At 32.5% G+C, this 16,830-nt stretch overlaps 1 protein-coding gene across 2 annotated transcripts in view; it reads left to right on the top strand.

The window, feature by feature from the left end:
• Window positions 1-16,830, top strand: part of LOC126734448 (zinc finger CCCH domain-containing protein 11A-like) — a 38,657-nt gene that overhangs the window by 8,829 nt on the left and 12,998 nt on the right. For both annotated transcript variants that reach the window (XM_050438098.1, XM_050438097.1), the window contains exons 3-5: window positions 10,205-10,324; window positions 11,026-11,146; window positions 16,181-16,276. In XM_050438098.1, the coding sequence (XP_050294055.1) occupies window positions 10,205-10,324; window positions 11,026-11,146; window positions 16,181-16,276 (337 nt within the window). The remainder of the gene's footprint in view (window positions 1-10,204; window positions 10,325-11,025; window positions 11,147-16,180; window positions 16,277-16,830) is intronic.

Raw genomic sequence — 16,830 nt, 5'->3', positions numbered from 1 at the left:
GTGTTCGGTCCTATATTATTATACGTTAATGGCTCTCTGTCACTGCATGGACTAGTGGTTCAGTTTGCCGATGATACTACAATTCTATGGCTTAACAAAGATCAAAAAGTAGTCAGATCTCTCATAGTAGAGGATCTTCACAAAATTAAAGAGTGGTGCATCTGCAATCAGCCTGTATTCAATGTTGATAAGACTTTTGTTCTGGGCTTTAAGTGTAATGTAGAGGGTTTTTTGTTTGATGAGCAGAGCCCACTACATGGTAGGGATTATTGTCGATTTCTCGGCCTCTTCATTAATGAGAGTTTAAGGTTTGACAACCACGTTTTGGGCCTCGCTGCTAAACTTTCTTCTGGTTGTTTTGCAGTCAGGGTTGCCAGGCATGAGTTGGGGGGGCTGTTTGCTTGTTCAGTTTATTTCGCCCTAATAGACTCTCATATCCGTTGTGGGTTGCCATTTTGGGGTTTGTGCTCCAAGGGACTCCTTAATATAATTTTTACTATTCAGAAAAAAGCATTAAGGTATCTGTGTGGTGTTGGTCTGAGAGTCTCTTGTAAACCTCTTTTTGTAGCTGAAAGAATTTTAACAGTTTTCTCACTCTTTATATTGGAAACTGCAACACTCATACATAAGTTTGTAAGTCCACCATCCTGCACCAGTCATAATACTCGTCAAGTGGGCAACTTATCTCTTCCAATCCCCACCTCCTCACTTACGAGAAACTCTCTTATATTTATTAGTCGTAAACTATTTAATCATGTTCCTTTTTCGATTAGGACTGTTACAGACCTTAAAAAGTTTGGGAGAGAACTAAAGAAATTAATCTTACCAAAAGCTTACTACAGCATTGAAGAGTATTTTAACGACTCATTTTAATATTTAAAATTAATTATATATCTGTTGATCAGATTTATTTTATTATTTTTTTTTTATTATTCTTGTTTTATGTTGGTTCTCGCCTTTTCTTTTCTTCTTTTTTGGGTTTTTCTTTGATTATATAAAATATGCTTCTATGTACAATCAAAATCGATTCTGTATTCTGTTTTTGTCCTGTATCCTGTATAACCAAATAAATACTTGTATTATAAATTCTCTGACCACTTGGATATTTGCGAATACTGTTGCGGAGGGTCCAGTTGGATTGCAATCAAATATTCACATATAGGCAATTTACTACTGAGGCAGTTGGGCAGACAGTAAGGTATTTACAGCTGTTTGATTGGTCAGGGATGGACAGTTTTTCTGATGTGAATGAGAGACTTCATTATTTGCATGATATTTTTAATTAACACTGGATAGTTACCTCTAAAAACTAAAACAGTGCAACTAAAAAATTAATCTTCTTTTCTACAAATTTTTATCTGCTGTTGATTTTGATTTATATTATTGATACACAGTATTTATTGAAAATGGTTTGCCGTAGATGGATAAATAAATAAATCTAAAACATACTTTTCTAAGGATTTACTTAAAAATTAAGAAATAACATACCATTCTTCGTACGTTTTTCTTAACAATATAATCTTAATCTATCTGAAACAATTAATAATGCTAGAAAACTTTACAAATTTAAATTGAATGATCGTAAAAAGATCAACCTTGAAAACAGAATCATAAACTCTAAAACAAAACAAAAAAGAAATGTGGCAATACTTTAATGAACAAAAAATATAAAACAAAATTTAAAAATAACCGTAATGGCTTTAATCACTTCTTTATTAACCCCCATAGAACTTAAAAAAATAATACCACATACAAATATCATATGGCTATCTACACCACGTTTGCAAAAACATCCACCCAAGACGGTAATCGTGATTTTGGCAAGTTTAATGGTGATCATTTTTCTGAGGATCTGGGAAGAGTGTTGGGATCGGATATTCTATATGCCTAATATCGAGCAAAAAATTAATTATTTAAACTATCAAATATTTGAACTATTTGATCGGGACCTTAGGATCTCCAGAATTACAAAAAAGAGTTGTCCTTGGTTAACAGATGCAATAAAGGCAGTTATAAAAGATGGAGACAAATTTCAAAAAAAATATAAAAAGGATAAAAATGTAATTGACTTTAACACATACAAACAACTGAGTTGTATCGCTATTAAGGCGTGAAAAAAATGCATATTTGGAATATTGTGAGACTAACAAAAATATAAAACAGCTTTGGAAAACTCTTAAAAGTATGGATATTTAAATAAAAAATTAAAATAAAATTCCTACCAATTTAAAAAAACCTACTGATATAAATCAATATATTTCTCTTGAGTCTCTCTCTAAAAACGGTACAGAGCATGCCTCGTTTTTTAGGACTAATAAATTAAATGAAAAATTTACTTTTCACTTTCAACTTACGTCGTTTGACGGACTTGTTAAAATAGTCAGCAATCTTAAAAGTAACAGTGTTGGTTGTGCTAATATAAACCCAAAAATGCTTAAATACTGTCTTCCTGCTATATATAAGCATATAACTCATATTATTAACTGTTGTTTGGAAGGTGGTTACTTTCCAGATTGTGGAAAATCTCGCATTTAACTCCTTTACCTAAGATCAATAATCCCGAAGCATATTCGGATTTAAGACCCCTTAGTATACTTCCTACAGTGTTCAAAGGTAGTATACATTCAGCTTTATGAGTATGCCTCCAAAAATATTCTTCTGCAATCTGGCTTTCGTAAAGGACATAGACAACGTCCATATTATTAAATGTAATAGACGATATTTATAGGTCTCGCGATGTAAACAAAGCTACTGTCGTAATTCTTTTGGATTTTTCAAAGGCTTTCAACACTCTGGATCATGATTTGCTTTGTGCGAAGCTCGAATACTATGACCTTAATCTGACTTGCATTAAGTTTTTTATTAATTATTTGAATGACCGGTATCAGAGAGTCGTGATTGGGGGATATGGTGTTGGATTTGGTGTGCATCACTTCTGGAGTTCTCCAAGGATCTATACTTAGACCGCTATTATTTTTGGTTTACGCTTCAGTCATTTTTGGCTGGATTATATATTGCAGTATGTATTGTTTTGCCAATAGTACCCAAATGCGATATTTATTCGACGTTTCATCCATTGCCGAGGCTTCAAATTGTAAATTTTTTTGGTCTGGCAAAATCTGTGGTATATCTTTAAATCAACATGTGAAATCTGAAATCTGCTAAGTTAATCCAGTATTTTCATACCTTTTTCCCTCAAAAGATCGAAGTTCGCGCATAAAGCGAGGTGACCGCTTTGTTTTCTAAACAAAGCTGTTTACTTGGTAATGGATAAAATACTATTTTGCAACTAGAGCTGCACTGTGATATCTTAAGGTACTATTTAAATTTATCTTGATTTTGAAATGTTTTGTTCAAAATATAAGAATGATCTCTCTAAAAAAAAGGTAAAATATAAAATCATTCATGACTTTTGTAATGCGTCCCTCATGGGACTGCACAATGCGCACCTGTGCACAATTTTTCACATCTGAAGCACAGGTTACTCATATGAAATCCAGGGTGATGCTTTATGCATATGCTGAATGCATTGTTTTGGTAAAATCGCCATCTAAAAAGGAGTCACTCAAGAAAGACTGTTGGGCCACTCAGCTCCTAAACCAATTAAAATTGTCGAGGGATTTTCTTGGGAATAAGTTATCTAAACATATTTTTTATAAGGTCGAGGATGGTCAGAGTTAAATTGGCGCAAAAAATGAAGGAATTTTTTAAATCAATGTCTCTCATGAAAATCTCTGTTAATAGTATAGAAAAATCTATATCTCAAACTAGTGCTCCTAGTGCGCCAACCAGAATCAAGCAACGTACTTGTAAACACGACAAAATCAAAGCATTAGAGTTTTAAAATTCCATCCTACTAAAGCAACTAAATGCAGTAAAAGTACAGAGAGTTAAGACTATTTAGGAAGAGAAGGCTTCAGCAACTCCACTTACTTGATCGATCGACCTTGAACCGAGCTTGAGGAGTTGTATCATATGCAGCCCTATAAAAATGATCTCTGATGATGATGAAATCGGATGCTTCTGAGACTCATTCGATAGAATAAAGTCGTCTAGAGTGGCTCAGCCATCAGACAGTCACTTACAATAGATGCCATCAGCCTCAACCAGTGTCTGTACTCACTCGCAACCCTCAGCAACTTTCAGTTAAATTAACGATTGGCTCTCCTAGTTCATTTGCATCTCGGCAAATGCCTAATCCCGTGAAAAAACAACAGGTGATTTATCGGCAGTGCCCCAGGAGGCTGTTCACTCTCAGCAAGGAAGAGGAGACAATGGCTATCTCTTAGAAGGTGTAATCCTGACACCACCGAACAACAGATAATTGATTACATGGAAAAGCAACTGTGCATTAGTGATGTCAAATGTGAAACCCTTAACATAAATGAGGCTTTTGCTTCCTTCAAAATTGGTATCAAGGAATCACTTCTTAAGGAATTACTTGATGGCAATCTTTGGCCCGTGGGAATGGCTGTAAAATAATTTAGTCCTCGGCGCAATCCTATATCTGGAAAAAATTTTCAGCAAACGTCTGCAGAGTGTCAAATGGTAACATGGTAACACTAAGGCTAATTCTGGGTTTTCTATTGCTGAGCAACCAAAATGCCTCATTTGATTCCGATGAAACGATATCAATTATAAATTTAATTTAGGGTCTGAGGTTGTAATTAGTCCTACTGATGTTGAAACTGCACTTTCAAAACTTGATGCAAGTAATGGTGCAGGTCCTGATCAAATTTCCAACAGGGTGTTGAAAGAATGCTGCCATTCTCTTTATCTCCCTTTGCACAATATATTTAGTGATTCATTAAATTAAGGCCGGATCCCTGAAAATTGGAAGCTGTCCAACATTTGTTCAATATATAAATCTGAAAATAAAAACGTTGTGTCTAATTACCGCTCTATAAGCATCATATCGTCCATTCTTAAGCTTTTTGAGCAATTAATTAAAGGATTGAGACTGTTCTGAAGAATGCTTTTAGGAGATTTTGGTTGATCAACAACACGGATTTGTCGGTGGTTACTTAGTCGATACCAACCTTTCCATTTTTACTAACTTTCCGTGAAGGCCATGAGGTACATGCCATTTATACCGATTTTAGGAAAGCCTTTACAAGGTTAACCATTCTATTTTGATTCATCAACTGTCAAAGCTTGGCATCACTGGCACCTTTTTATTTTGGTTTAAATCATGTATAATCTTAATAAATATTGATAACTAATAATTTTATTAGAACTAAATGAAATACATACACATTCAGTTACAGACTATTCCTATTACACCACTCAGAAATATTATTTAAAGCTCAGATATTTCAATACTATTAGAAATGAAATTATTTATCCTAACTGTGCGACCAGTCAAGCAACTATGACATAATTCAACAATAGTAATCAAACTTTTAATTAGGAGCCTTGCTGACAGATTCCCCGTATGTAGTTTTAAAATACCTGCAAAAAAGTTCACAATATCTTAACCTTATCTTATGAATTAGAATTATGAGAAGTTTCAATATTTAATCTTCCAATATATGACCCAAAACATTGATCAGAAATAGTTTTACATTGATTCCTCAAATTTGAAGAATTAACATAATTTATGGGATTCTTACTAAATTGCTCATACAATCTTTTTTTTTTGAATAACAAGATTCTTTAATTTTCTACTAAAGCAAGTGGGAAAATTGAATGATTTAAAATGTTTAATTGAAACAAACATCTCAATAGCAAAATAGAGAGTATTGTAAAAAATATCATTGCATTTATGAATATCTTGCTGATCAGAAGCAACAACCCAATTCATGCTACCAAGGTTATCATTTATAGCAACAAAATCACAGTTAATACTTACTTGATAAGGAGGATGGTAGTTTGAAGATGGTGACATATTTTCAGCGGCATATATGACTTCAACATCAAGAAACGTACCAAACAAATTTAGCAAGTTAGTTGCCTGGTTAACATAGTTGAACTAGTATGAACACTCCAAGGTCCATGGACGAAAAAGAAAATTCCTCTATAAACTGACAAGGAAGAAGCAGGAGGAATGTAGACAACACCAAAAATGATATTCTTGTCACTGCATGTTACAAACACAAAGACTTCTTCCAGGCTTGCATCACTGGTCTGTAATAACCTGGCTTTAAAACATTGAGAACAGCAAAGTGCCACACCCCCTCTTCCTCTCCAGACTTCCACTGTCCGATCCTGACAGAACATTTTTTTTCTACTTGCTATTTTGAACTACTAAAATTAGAATATCATATATGCAACTGTTGACGGCATTTCAGATATCAGCTATTTAAGTTCGCAAACCACCTGCATTATGAAGGTTTACATTTAGTATTTTGGAGTTTGTTTAATAACATTATTCCTCTTTTATTGGAAAACCTAACGATGCAATTAATATATTGTATGTGTTCTGTATTTTTTATTTGCTTACGTTGAATAGATGTTAGCTTTTATAGGTGTCAGCTTTTATTTTAATCTCACCGTTATCAAGTGATGCAAGCTCACTATTAGGAAAAACCATGTTTAAAGGTCTCAATTTGTTTTTGTTCGATTTGAAGATAGGCTTTAAAACTTGGATAGGTGGTATTTAAACTATCGAATTTTTAATTTAATTTCATTTAATGGAAAACTGTCCAGTATGTACCATGGTCTGCAAATCAATAAATTTAACATTTTGAATTTTGAAATGCAGCGTGAGTCTTCTCCTGAAGCATCCAGCCTGTATAATAGGTTCAGCTACCACTAGCAAGGGGACAAGGGGTATGAAAGAATACATTTACAATAAAACTTCTTGAACTACACATTTGACTATATATTGTTTTGGACACCTGTCATTGGTGTATAATAGGTGCTGTGGAAGCCATTAAGAGAAATCAAGTGTGTATAAATAAATTCCCAAAAACTTTTACAATTTGACATTAAAAACAAGACATGCGATGGGATAGATTGATTAAAAGCAATTCATTTAAATTATTCGCTCCGAAATGAAACAAAAATTTAATATATGCAAGATTTACATGGTAGATTTGCCACCGTATATTAACATTATGAACGTTAGTGCGACATTCAATTTTGCTTAACAGATATGGAGGAGGTTTTAGTTTAAACAGGTTATAGTAATAGTATAGAGATTGCAAATTTCGACGGCTGAGCTTACTTAGCCGGTTCATTTCAGCGAGCTTATAAGAAATATACTCTCTTCGTCGGGTGCCAAATTAGTCTTAACCATGCCTTTTGTAATTGTTGAAATTTAAAAACATCAGACGCATTAAGACAATGTCCGTACCACATCACAGGAAATTTTTTTTTACGTAACTATTTGGGGATATCAACTTGAAAGTTCTCCCTGTGTATCATGATTCATGAATTTCCTAGAAATCAAATGTACACTATCAAGAAAAAATAAGCAGTATTTGCCTTGTTCTCTTAACCCTACATGGCAGATCATCCGAATTGAATGAATTAGCCGTTTCTGAAATACAAATATAGCTCTAAATAGATACCAATTGCAGCTACTGCAAAAACACCATATCTTAAGTTACTCACTTATGATTTCATTCAACAATGTATGCCAATTTCGAAAATTAGGCAACAACCTGAAAATCATTTGGTGAAACGTCAACGTGATTATTGTCGAAGTTGAGTTTCTTATTCATCATAGTACTTGAAAATATAAATCCAAGACTATCTGGATTATCTAATTTATTTTTGTCAAGTTTATACAAGGTTACATTTGAAAATAAGAATGTTCTTTAATACATTGATCGTCAGCAAGTTATTATCAAACCAAACCTTTATTTTTTGTAAATTAAATCACTGATTATTGCTTTACAATAACTGAGGTCGGTACCCTGCCACAGAATACTACTTTAAATCATGGGAGAATGAATTATTGCCAATCAAATGACGCAACCAGTTTAATAATACATTTCTAAAACCATATATTTCAAGCTTTCAACGCAACAATGTTACTTTTGTAAGAAAGTAAGTCATGGCTTCTTGCCTTGATGAAGTATTCAGCCAGTGGGTTATATCTTGTTTTGCCCTCAGTGTGCAGTCGGAGAATGGTACACGCGTCTGAGTCTAACCCATCCTTCCTGCTTGCCTATAAATGTTGTCATGTTAACCCATTTCTCAATTTATAATATACGCATAACCCCTATCTTACTATCCGTGAAGTCGCAATTTTATATAATTTTATTGCTCCTCTTAACAAACTTATGTTATTTGAGTAGTTTGGAAAGTTGATGTCTATTGTTGGGTTTAGCCAGGTTTTTTCCTGCTTCTGCAAAGCACCTGGTTCAGTTGTTCCAGGATTTAGATTGGTTGTTTGTTTGGGGCTGAGGTCCTTGATATATCTATGGAATCAAGTTGGGTTCTCGATGAGTTTTTTAATAGGAGCAGTTTTTTAATAGCAGGACTTTATGTTCTTGTTTTCTGTAGCCTGAAGTTCATTTAGGTGCATGCTTCTTTGGTTCAATGTTATGAAATCTTCTTATGCTTTTGTTGAAGGGTGGTTGGAAAACCCATGGGGTCACCGTTAGTGTTGTGTGGCTTCAGTTAGATTGTATTTTATTTTTTCTGTAAAGTGTTTCGGTACATATCTGGCACCTTTTATTGCTTCTAAACTATTTTGCTGTATGGTCATATCGCCAACAATTATAACATAGGAGAACCGGGCTGATGTATATCGCTACTTTTAGATCGAACGATTTGATAATTGTTATGGTTTTAGGTAAGTTTTTTCTCTGAAATGTAATGATGACATTTTGTGTAGGAAGGAATGTTAGTGTGCCTTCGACCATGACTTTTAGTGATTCTTCTCACCTCTATGATTCAGCTTACAGTATTTCTTTCTCCATTACTTCTAGGGGAATGTCTCTGACTATGCCTTTAGCCGAGACAATTGTGGCTGGAACAAGTTTTTTATTCTATTTATGGGATGACTAAGCATTTGGTTTGTGTTTTCTGTATTGTGGAATATCACTTGTTTTAGGTTTCTAACTTTTCCTTAAAGCCCTTTAGACCCCTTTGTGCCTATGAATTGTTTAAGTACTCTCCCTACATCCAATGAATACTGCATCCTTACTCATCGGATGCAGATGGGCCACATTTTCACTGTTTTTCTTTTAATGATGATCAGGTAGGGTCCAGCATCTTTATCTGTGTATTTTATAGTTTCTTCTCTGTGATATGAGTGGACCTATTAGTCGAGTAATTTTTATGTACTGAGGGAGAGCTTTGATTTCACTAACTACAAAAGAACATAATTTTATTAGTATTTTAAACAGCTTATTAACGGAATGAACGCGGATTTATTTTCGGGGATATGCCGGCGTGTAGGTTATCTCTAATAATCAGTTAAGGTCTATTTTAAAATATCTTTAATTTTCCTTATTTTAACATTATAAAATTGACAATTTTATAGTTTTCCCAAAAGATGGTAATAATTTTAAAAAATTCATAAAACTGGGGGTGACTATAAATTACATTAGGTATGGTGTTTATAAAACCTTTTGTGAAACTGGTAACTTCCGCATGCTATAATACCCGTATAAGTGGAATAAATATTTTTTGTGTTTTTCTTTCTTAATTTATCTTATAAAACAAAGCTTACGTTTTTCAATAAAAAGTAAAATGTAAAAATACATAAATATACTGTCATAATATTGTAATTTATGCAAAATTTAGACAATTACTTCAATTTGCTCCCTCCATACACGATTTGTTTTTGATACAGGAACAGTTCTGTTTATTCACACGAAAGGTATCGGTGCCATCCTGAATTATGATTATACCCTTTATTCGGGGATTACTCTATGTACTTACAAAGTTGGGGTGGAAAAAATGAAGCTCTTATATATCTACACCAAGAATCTTCGCTCCTGATATTTCGAAAAGAAATAATTACTGGTTTCTGAGGAATTTGAAGAAAGATATGAATAAAAGAAATGATAAAAGATATGTCAAAGAAAACAAATGATGTTTATAAAAGAATTAGAAATAGAAAATATTTAACCCTAACTTGACAGAATGACAAAACAAGATAGTTATGTAATGAATACATGGACAAGAATGTATGTTCCATTCATGTACTTTTTTTAAAATTATTTACAGTTTTCCGCTTTATTATCCTTTATTTTTAACTCTTTCTATAGCATTTTTTAGTTTACCATACATTTATTTTTTTTAGGGTGACAGTTGTGCATTTCGACATGAACCATCAGCCTTGGGCTGCGAGACCATGTGTTCTTTTTGGAAGGAAGGGAAATGCCTAAATGTTCATTGCAATTTCCGGCATATGGAACTCAGGGTAGGTATTAATAACATTGTCTATCATTTAAAATTAAACATCAAAGATTCTATGCACAAAAAACTACAAGATTATATAAATGCTGAAATACTCATATAGCAATGTAAAAAGCATGTGCTTTTAATTTAAAATTGTTATTGTTGACATTTTATTTTCTTTTTTGCTGCTAAGCAGAGGGGTTTCGAAGGACTCTAGTCTTGGACCTCTGTATGATCATTGATATTGTAATGAAACAGTAAATGATTCAATTTTACTTATTATAAGGCTAATAATGGTTATATTACAATGACAAAACTGACAGCCTATAACCTATTAATGAGACTAGCTAATGTAATACAAAAACCGGACAAGACAGTGAAATCCATTTATTTGTATTTAGACCGCTACCTCAAGGCTATATTATTATGAAAGGACAAATATATATCAGTAGAAAAAAAGTATGTAATTTAATTTTTTAATTTTTTTTTCATACATAATATAACTTATATAAATAATGATAATTAATTTAGATTAATCATTAGTCGAACGCATATTTATATCACAAAGGTGTTTTTATAACCAATGTCTGTCATTCTAATAAATAAAATATTTTAGAAATGTAAAAGGTTTGTTATCAATATGTTATGATTTTTTTAGTCGTTGGACTATATCAGCTGTTTTGTTCCAATTTTAAATGTTTCTATTAAATATGAAATTTTCAGAAAAATCGAAAAGCAATCCCCTGCTACTGGGAATCACAACCTGTTGGGTGTTTAAAGCCACATTGCCCATTTATGCATCAGGTAGCAAGTCAGAGATCAGAAGGACCTAATGATGCTTTAAGTAAGTGTTTTTTTACGTCTTACGTTATTGTTCTATACATTAAAGCCAATGATTTCTATAATATAACCCATTGAAATGTTTATTTTCAGTAAAACTCATTTTTAATTGATTTTATTAAAACTATTTTCTTCCAATTTTATGAAAAAAATATTGATGTCTCATTTCCCAGGTTTTTTTGGTACACTCATATTTTGTATTTTAAAAGCAACAAAATTAAAAAACAAAAGGTGTCGCTTCGCTTTTCCGAAGATGTCACTGCAAGCCAAGTTTATGATATATTATTATGGTATTTTGAAATTATAATAAAAAGACTATTAACTTTAAACCTATTTTAAACCCCCATATATTTTCTTATCTAATCTGCTCATTAATAGAAATGATTACTATAGATTTTGACTTCTGCAGTTACAAATTTGAATGTTTATGTTCTTGCATTTCACAAACTATTAGTCGTGAATCACGTGAATCAGTTAAGTAACTGATAACAAAAAGCCAATCAACTAAGTTCAAAAAATAAATTTGAAAAGGAAGTAAATGAGAAGAGAAAGACCGAAATTCAAGCCGAAGGACAGAATAAATTAAAAAAAGAAAGAAAACAACCAACATTCAAAATGTCACATCAAGGAACCACTTGATGTGACATTTTGAATGAATGATAAAACATTTTTGTAATAGGACTATCATAGTAGAGTTCGTATATTGTAGAAATAGTTATGTCATATTGTAATTTTACACAAAAATAGTTTGAAAAATCAAAAAACGGAATGCACATTTCTATTTACTTTTGCACTAAACTCAAGAAGATCGCTTCATAGCTCTTAAAATTCTAATAAATAGAGAAAAATAGTACAATTATATTTATGGACCGAAATTTATACTTAAAGACCAAAAATAAGCAAAAGCAAGAAAACTGTAAATCATTTCTGATGTTTCTCAGGTTCATGAACCTGATTGTGAGCCTGTTCATGCCCTTCAGTCCATAAAATTGACCAGACTATGCCTAAATCCACATTGGTACGTAAATGCGGATACGTGAGGCTGTCAAGCCTATCCATGACTTTTATCCCATCCGCTAGAGACTATGCGTATCCGTAAAATGACGTTATATTTTTACTCGAGTTTTAGGTGTTTACAGTTTTGACCTTCACAATTTCTTCAACCCATTCATATTCCTTGACTGTAAAGGGGTTCTCGCATCCCATAGAGGTTTTCTGACATAAATGAATGAAACCAACATTTTGTCATAAAACCCTGGTTCTCCTTCAGGTATACTTGGAAACTTTGATGGTCCAAATAATTTTGACTATTAATTAATTAAGCCACAATAGTCACATTTAAAATATGTGGAATTCTGTGTCGAGCCCAAACTCGACATTCTAAAAAGAATATACAAAAATAGGTAAAAAATAACAACTAGTAAAAATAATTGGTAAAAAATAGTACAACGGACCAAACAAAACGGAATAAAGTTCGAATTAACCATAGAAGTTGGTTAATTCCGTGTTTTCCTTCACGTAGGCACGTGACATTCCATCTTATTGGCTGATAGCAATCACGTGGTCCCAACAGATCCATAATTACGCATCAAGTGGATTCAGGCTATATATAGAGAACGTTATCATGCTGGTGCTTCGATTATTCATACAACATAATTATTTTGTAGTTGACAAACGACAAAAAAACATAAAATTAAAATGTGATAGTCGTCCGTTGTTTTTATGGCTTTATAATAATGTTGTTGATAGTTATGTCCAAAAATCAAAACCTTGTATAATCACAAATTATTCTAAATCAAAATCAGTTGAAATTATCACAATTTCTCCCAATAAAACCCAAACATTCCAGACAGGGAATCACACATCTCACGGGTCTTTTAGGACGGATTTTATAAACCACAAACAATAGTCTTAGACCATGTAAGAAAGGGTTTACACACAAGGAATTATATAGACAGGCTCAGCCTATTATAAGTATAAATACCTATAGTATATACGATTTACGATTATACGATTTAGAACTAATATTATTATAGAGCTACAGATTTCTTGTACATAAATTTATAAATCTTATACATGTAAGCAATGGCTGTGTTGTCTTCATCGCATGCAAATAAAAAACGAATAATATAATCTTATTCAGTATTATTACAATTACATTGTAAAGTTGTACTTATCCCCATTTTGTAGAGTATTCTATGTACTAAGTTGTTGATGTTAATTGCCATCATGTATTATAAAGATTCTCATATATGTTGTAAATTTTGAACATACGCACAAAAAACATGTATATTTAAATATCATGCCTGTCTCGTCCATAGTGCTAAACATAGGCCTCTCTCAGTATCTCTAATCTCTAATTTTTCGAGCCCTAAGCAGCATGAAAACAGTCTGTCGGGATACGTTTCACATCATCTGTCCCGGTAGCGGTAAAATCACTAATTTTGAGCAACCCTGTATAACGTAGAACAAATTTTCATAGTGAAAAATAATGTACAATACTTCCATAAATTACGTTTATAATTTCAAGGTTCTGCGCGTTCAAGTGACGTAGTAATACAAATTTATTTGGATCTATGTTTTCGTCAAAAAATAAAGAAAATAATTAATTTCTCGAAAACCACTAAAGATAGGTATAGGAATACCTCATACAAAACCAATCATAAAGTGATAGCGGATCGGAAAATAAAAAAATATACTGGGTATTCCATTTAAAATAACAAAGTTGCTACTACTTTTTGGTATAAGCGGCAACGCTGCATCGCTAAAAATATTTTTAATCGTTAGATCATCAGCTAAAACCAATGTTGACAAATTTTCAAAAAAAAAATTATTTTCCGTTCTCCGTAAACGTCTAAGGTACCATCAATCACCCTGTATAGAACCAAAGTCTATAATCGTTTGTAAATAGGGGTTATTGGGACAGGCTCATTATATACTTACATCCAAAAGATTACTTAGGTACAGGGTGGTAAAGCTTAATATTTTATCTGATAGCTTCAAAAAAATCAAACAGTTTTCCAAAAAGTTTGGAGTTACGGGCGCGTTTTTTTGGCAATCGATTTCTTTTTGTTAAATTTTAACGTAAAATATAGATGGCGCTGTCGGTGGCATTTTTTATAATTTATTGACTTACTATTTTTTTGTGCCTTGGTATTTTTAGATTTTAAATAAGAAACGTGTGGTTTTTCCATAATTTGTATGTAAAAAAAAAATATACCAAAACAAATGCATTTATTTTTTCTCAGGAACAATACCCAGACACAATTTACTTTCATACGCACAGGAAAATTTTAATAGTGGTGCTTTTAGGTGATATTCACAAGTCCGATTTTCAAATTCTCATGAATCGACAGATTAGAATACACAGCCACATGGTAATAAGTGTTCAGTAAGTCAGAAGTAAATTCTGATTAGTGGTTACTGTGGTGTGGACAAATTGGATTGTTAGAAACTGCATAATAATTACTGGTTGTTAGTTCTATGCCTAAGTATTCTGCATTCCACTGACTGTTTTAAACCTAAACAAATTAACCACTATGTCAGTGGCATTTTTGCAATAATTTGCTTTACATTTTTGCAACAACAGTTATGCTTTATAATGCATATTTTGTGGATCGATTTTAAATATCGCGGTATAAGTCCTTATTTGTTTATATTATTCTTTTTTATTACTAATTCTATTTCTTGAATATTTAAGAAATAAAAACCATTTGCTTCGATTGAATAAATATTTTATGCCAGATCAAGATACTGTCTGTACAAGGAAAAATTTGATCACAATACTGGAACGGATGAATACATGTTTTTTGAAGCTTTGGTTCTTCTTAAATTCAACATGTCGTCAATAACACTAAGTAATTTAAATCCATACTATCCTTCGAACCTCTTTTTCATAACCCCAATTATAGGGAAAGTTATGAAATGTTTCTTACAATGCTTGATGAAAAAGTGGCAAACGAATTATTAGATACAGGAAGACTTCATTGCTGAATATTGTTTTTTGAATGTTCACTTACAATTTGTTAAATCTCGTCTTCCATTAAAAACCAGGGAAGTAAAAGAAGTCGAAAATTTTAACATTGTCGAATGAAGAAAACAAAACGAATTCAGCTGGTTTTTAAAACAAAATTAGGCTTGGAATCTTGAACCTGCAATAGCTCTGGATATTTAAATTCTTATGGTTTGCCACTAATTTCTGTCTTTTGCAAAGGAAGCTTTTTCCAGAAACGATCCATCCAGGTTGTCATTGATGGCCACACCTCGCAGAGGTTTCAAATTAACGCTGGTATTTCTCAGGGATGCATCTTGTCCCCTACCCTTTTCCCTGAGTGGGATTAGTGCAATCTTATTGAGTGGGACGCAGCTAAGGGTCCCTCTACCGCCCTAAGCCTTATTATGTCTGGGATTACTTTACCGCTCAGCAACTGATACAAAAACAACTGACTTCGTTAGTTCGCTTGTTAGTGTCAGGTATGCAATATCTGAGGTGATTAACATAACTTTGTCAAATATAAAATTAAACGTCTCCCTGTATATCTAAATTGACGTTTGAGAGTTTAGGATTTTTTTCTTGTACTATTAATTAGCGACTACCCTGTGTATTCATTAAATTTTTTTCGACAACTAAAAAAAAACACTTTGTCCTCAATTTCAGTTAACAAGCAATGAAGAGGACCGCAAGATTGAACGCAGTATGGTGTTTATATAAAAGCACTATAAGTTTCTAATAAATGCGCATTACAGTTTATGCTAATAAGTTATGCCCCAGGGTTATGCCAATAAGCGTACAACGATCGAAGCATTGAAAGCCGAAAGTAGACGCTGTATCAATTAAATATTACCATATGTATACAGTACAGTATTGATAATTTCGCAAAACAGTACGCATATGCAAGCAAAGCCGTTTGCATACAGAAAACCATTTGCATACAGTGTTTTATTGAACACTGAAATCTTGCGCTGACATTGAAACACCTTTATTTATTACCTTCTATAATATTGGCAGTCTATTGAAATTAATGCTTTTTCTTTTCAGATAAATCAGAAAACATGATTCCTGAAAACTGTACCCAGGCAAGTACGTTTAAGAGCACATCTTCAGTTGACAGTCTGGTTGTTAACTTTGAAGAAGGTATGCAGCAACTTGTTAAGTAACTCTATACATTAGTCTTTAAAGATTTTTGGATTTCATATAGTTTGTTAGTTTTTACTGCTTATAGCAAACTGTTTTTTTTTTATTTGTTATTCAGAGATCATTTTTGTTTTTTTCTGTAGTTTATGACATTGTTATAATGGTTATGGAATTTTCGGAAGGGTCGTTTTTTGTAAATGCGATTTGCTAGTTTTTAGCCGAATTGACGAAAACGAAAAACCTCATTAGGCGAGGTATTGTGCCAATCTAATGCAGTAAAATAATTATATTTACTTTTTTTTCAATTATTTGCAAAAGGCGAGGGATGGTTTTTGCAAAAATAAGGCAGTTTTTTTTGAGATATTTAATTTTTATTTTAGTCCAATTTGCAAAAAAAAAATAAGACAGACTGATATTGACAAGGGTGTCCTCTATACTTCTTATATAAATATTGTGAAAGTTGGCTTTTTTGATACTCTATGGCAGCATAATTGTCAATGAACCTGGTTATTGTTATGACTGAATTTATTAAGTTCAGATGCTTTTAATTATAT

The sequence above is a fragment of the Anthonomus grandis genome, chromosome 3 (genome assembly GCF_022605725.1).
Source record: "Anthonomus grandis grandis chromosome 3, icAntGran1.3, whole genome shotgun sequence".
In the NCBI taxonomy this organism is placed as follows: Eukaryota; Metazoa; Arthropoda; class Insecta; order Coleoptera; family Curculionidae; genus Anthonomus; species Anthonomus grandis.
Note: the sequence above shows the minus strand (reverse complement) of the source record. Positions and strands in the feature narration are given on the sequence as shown.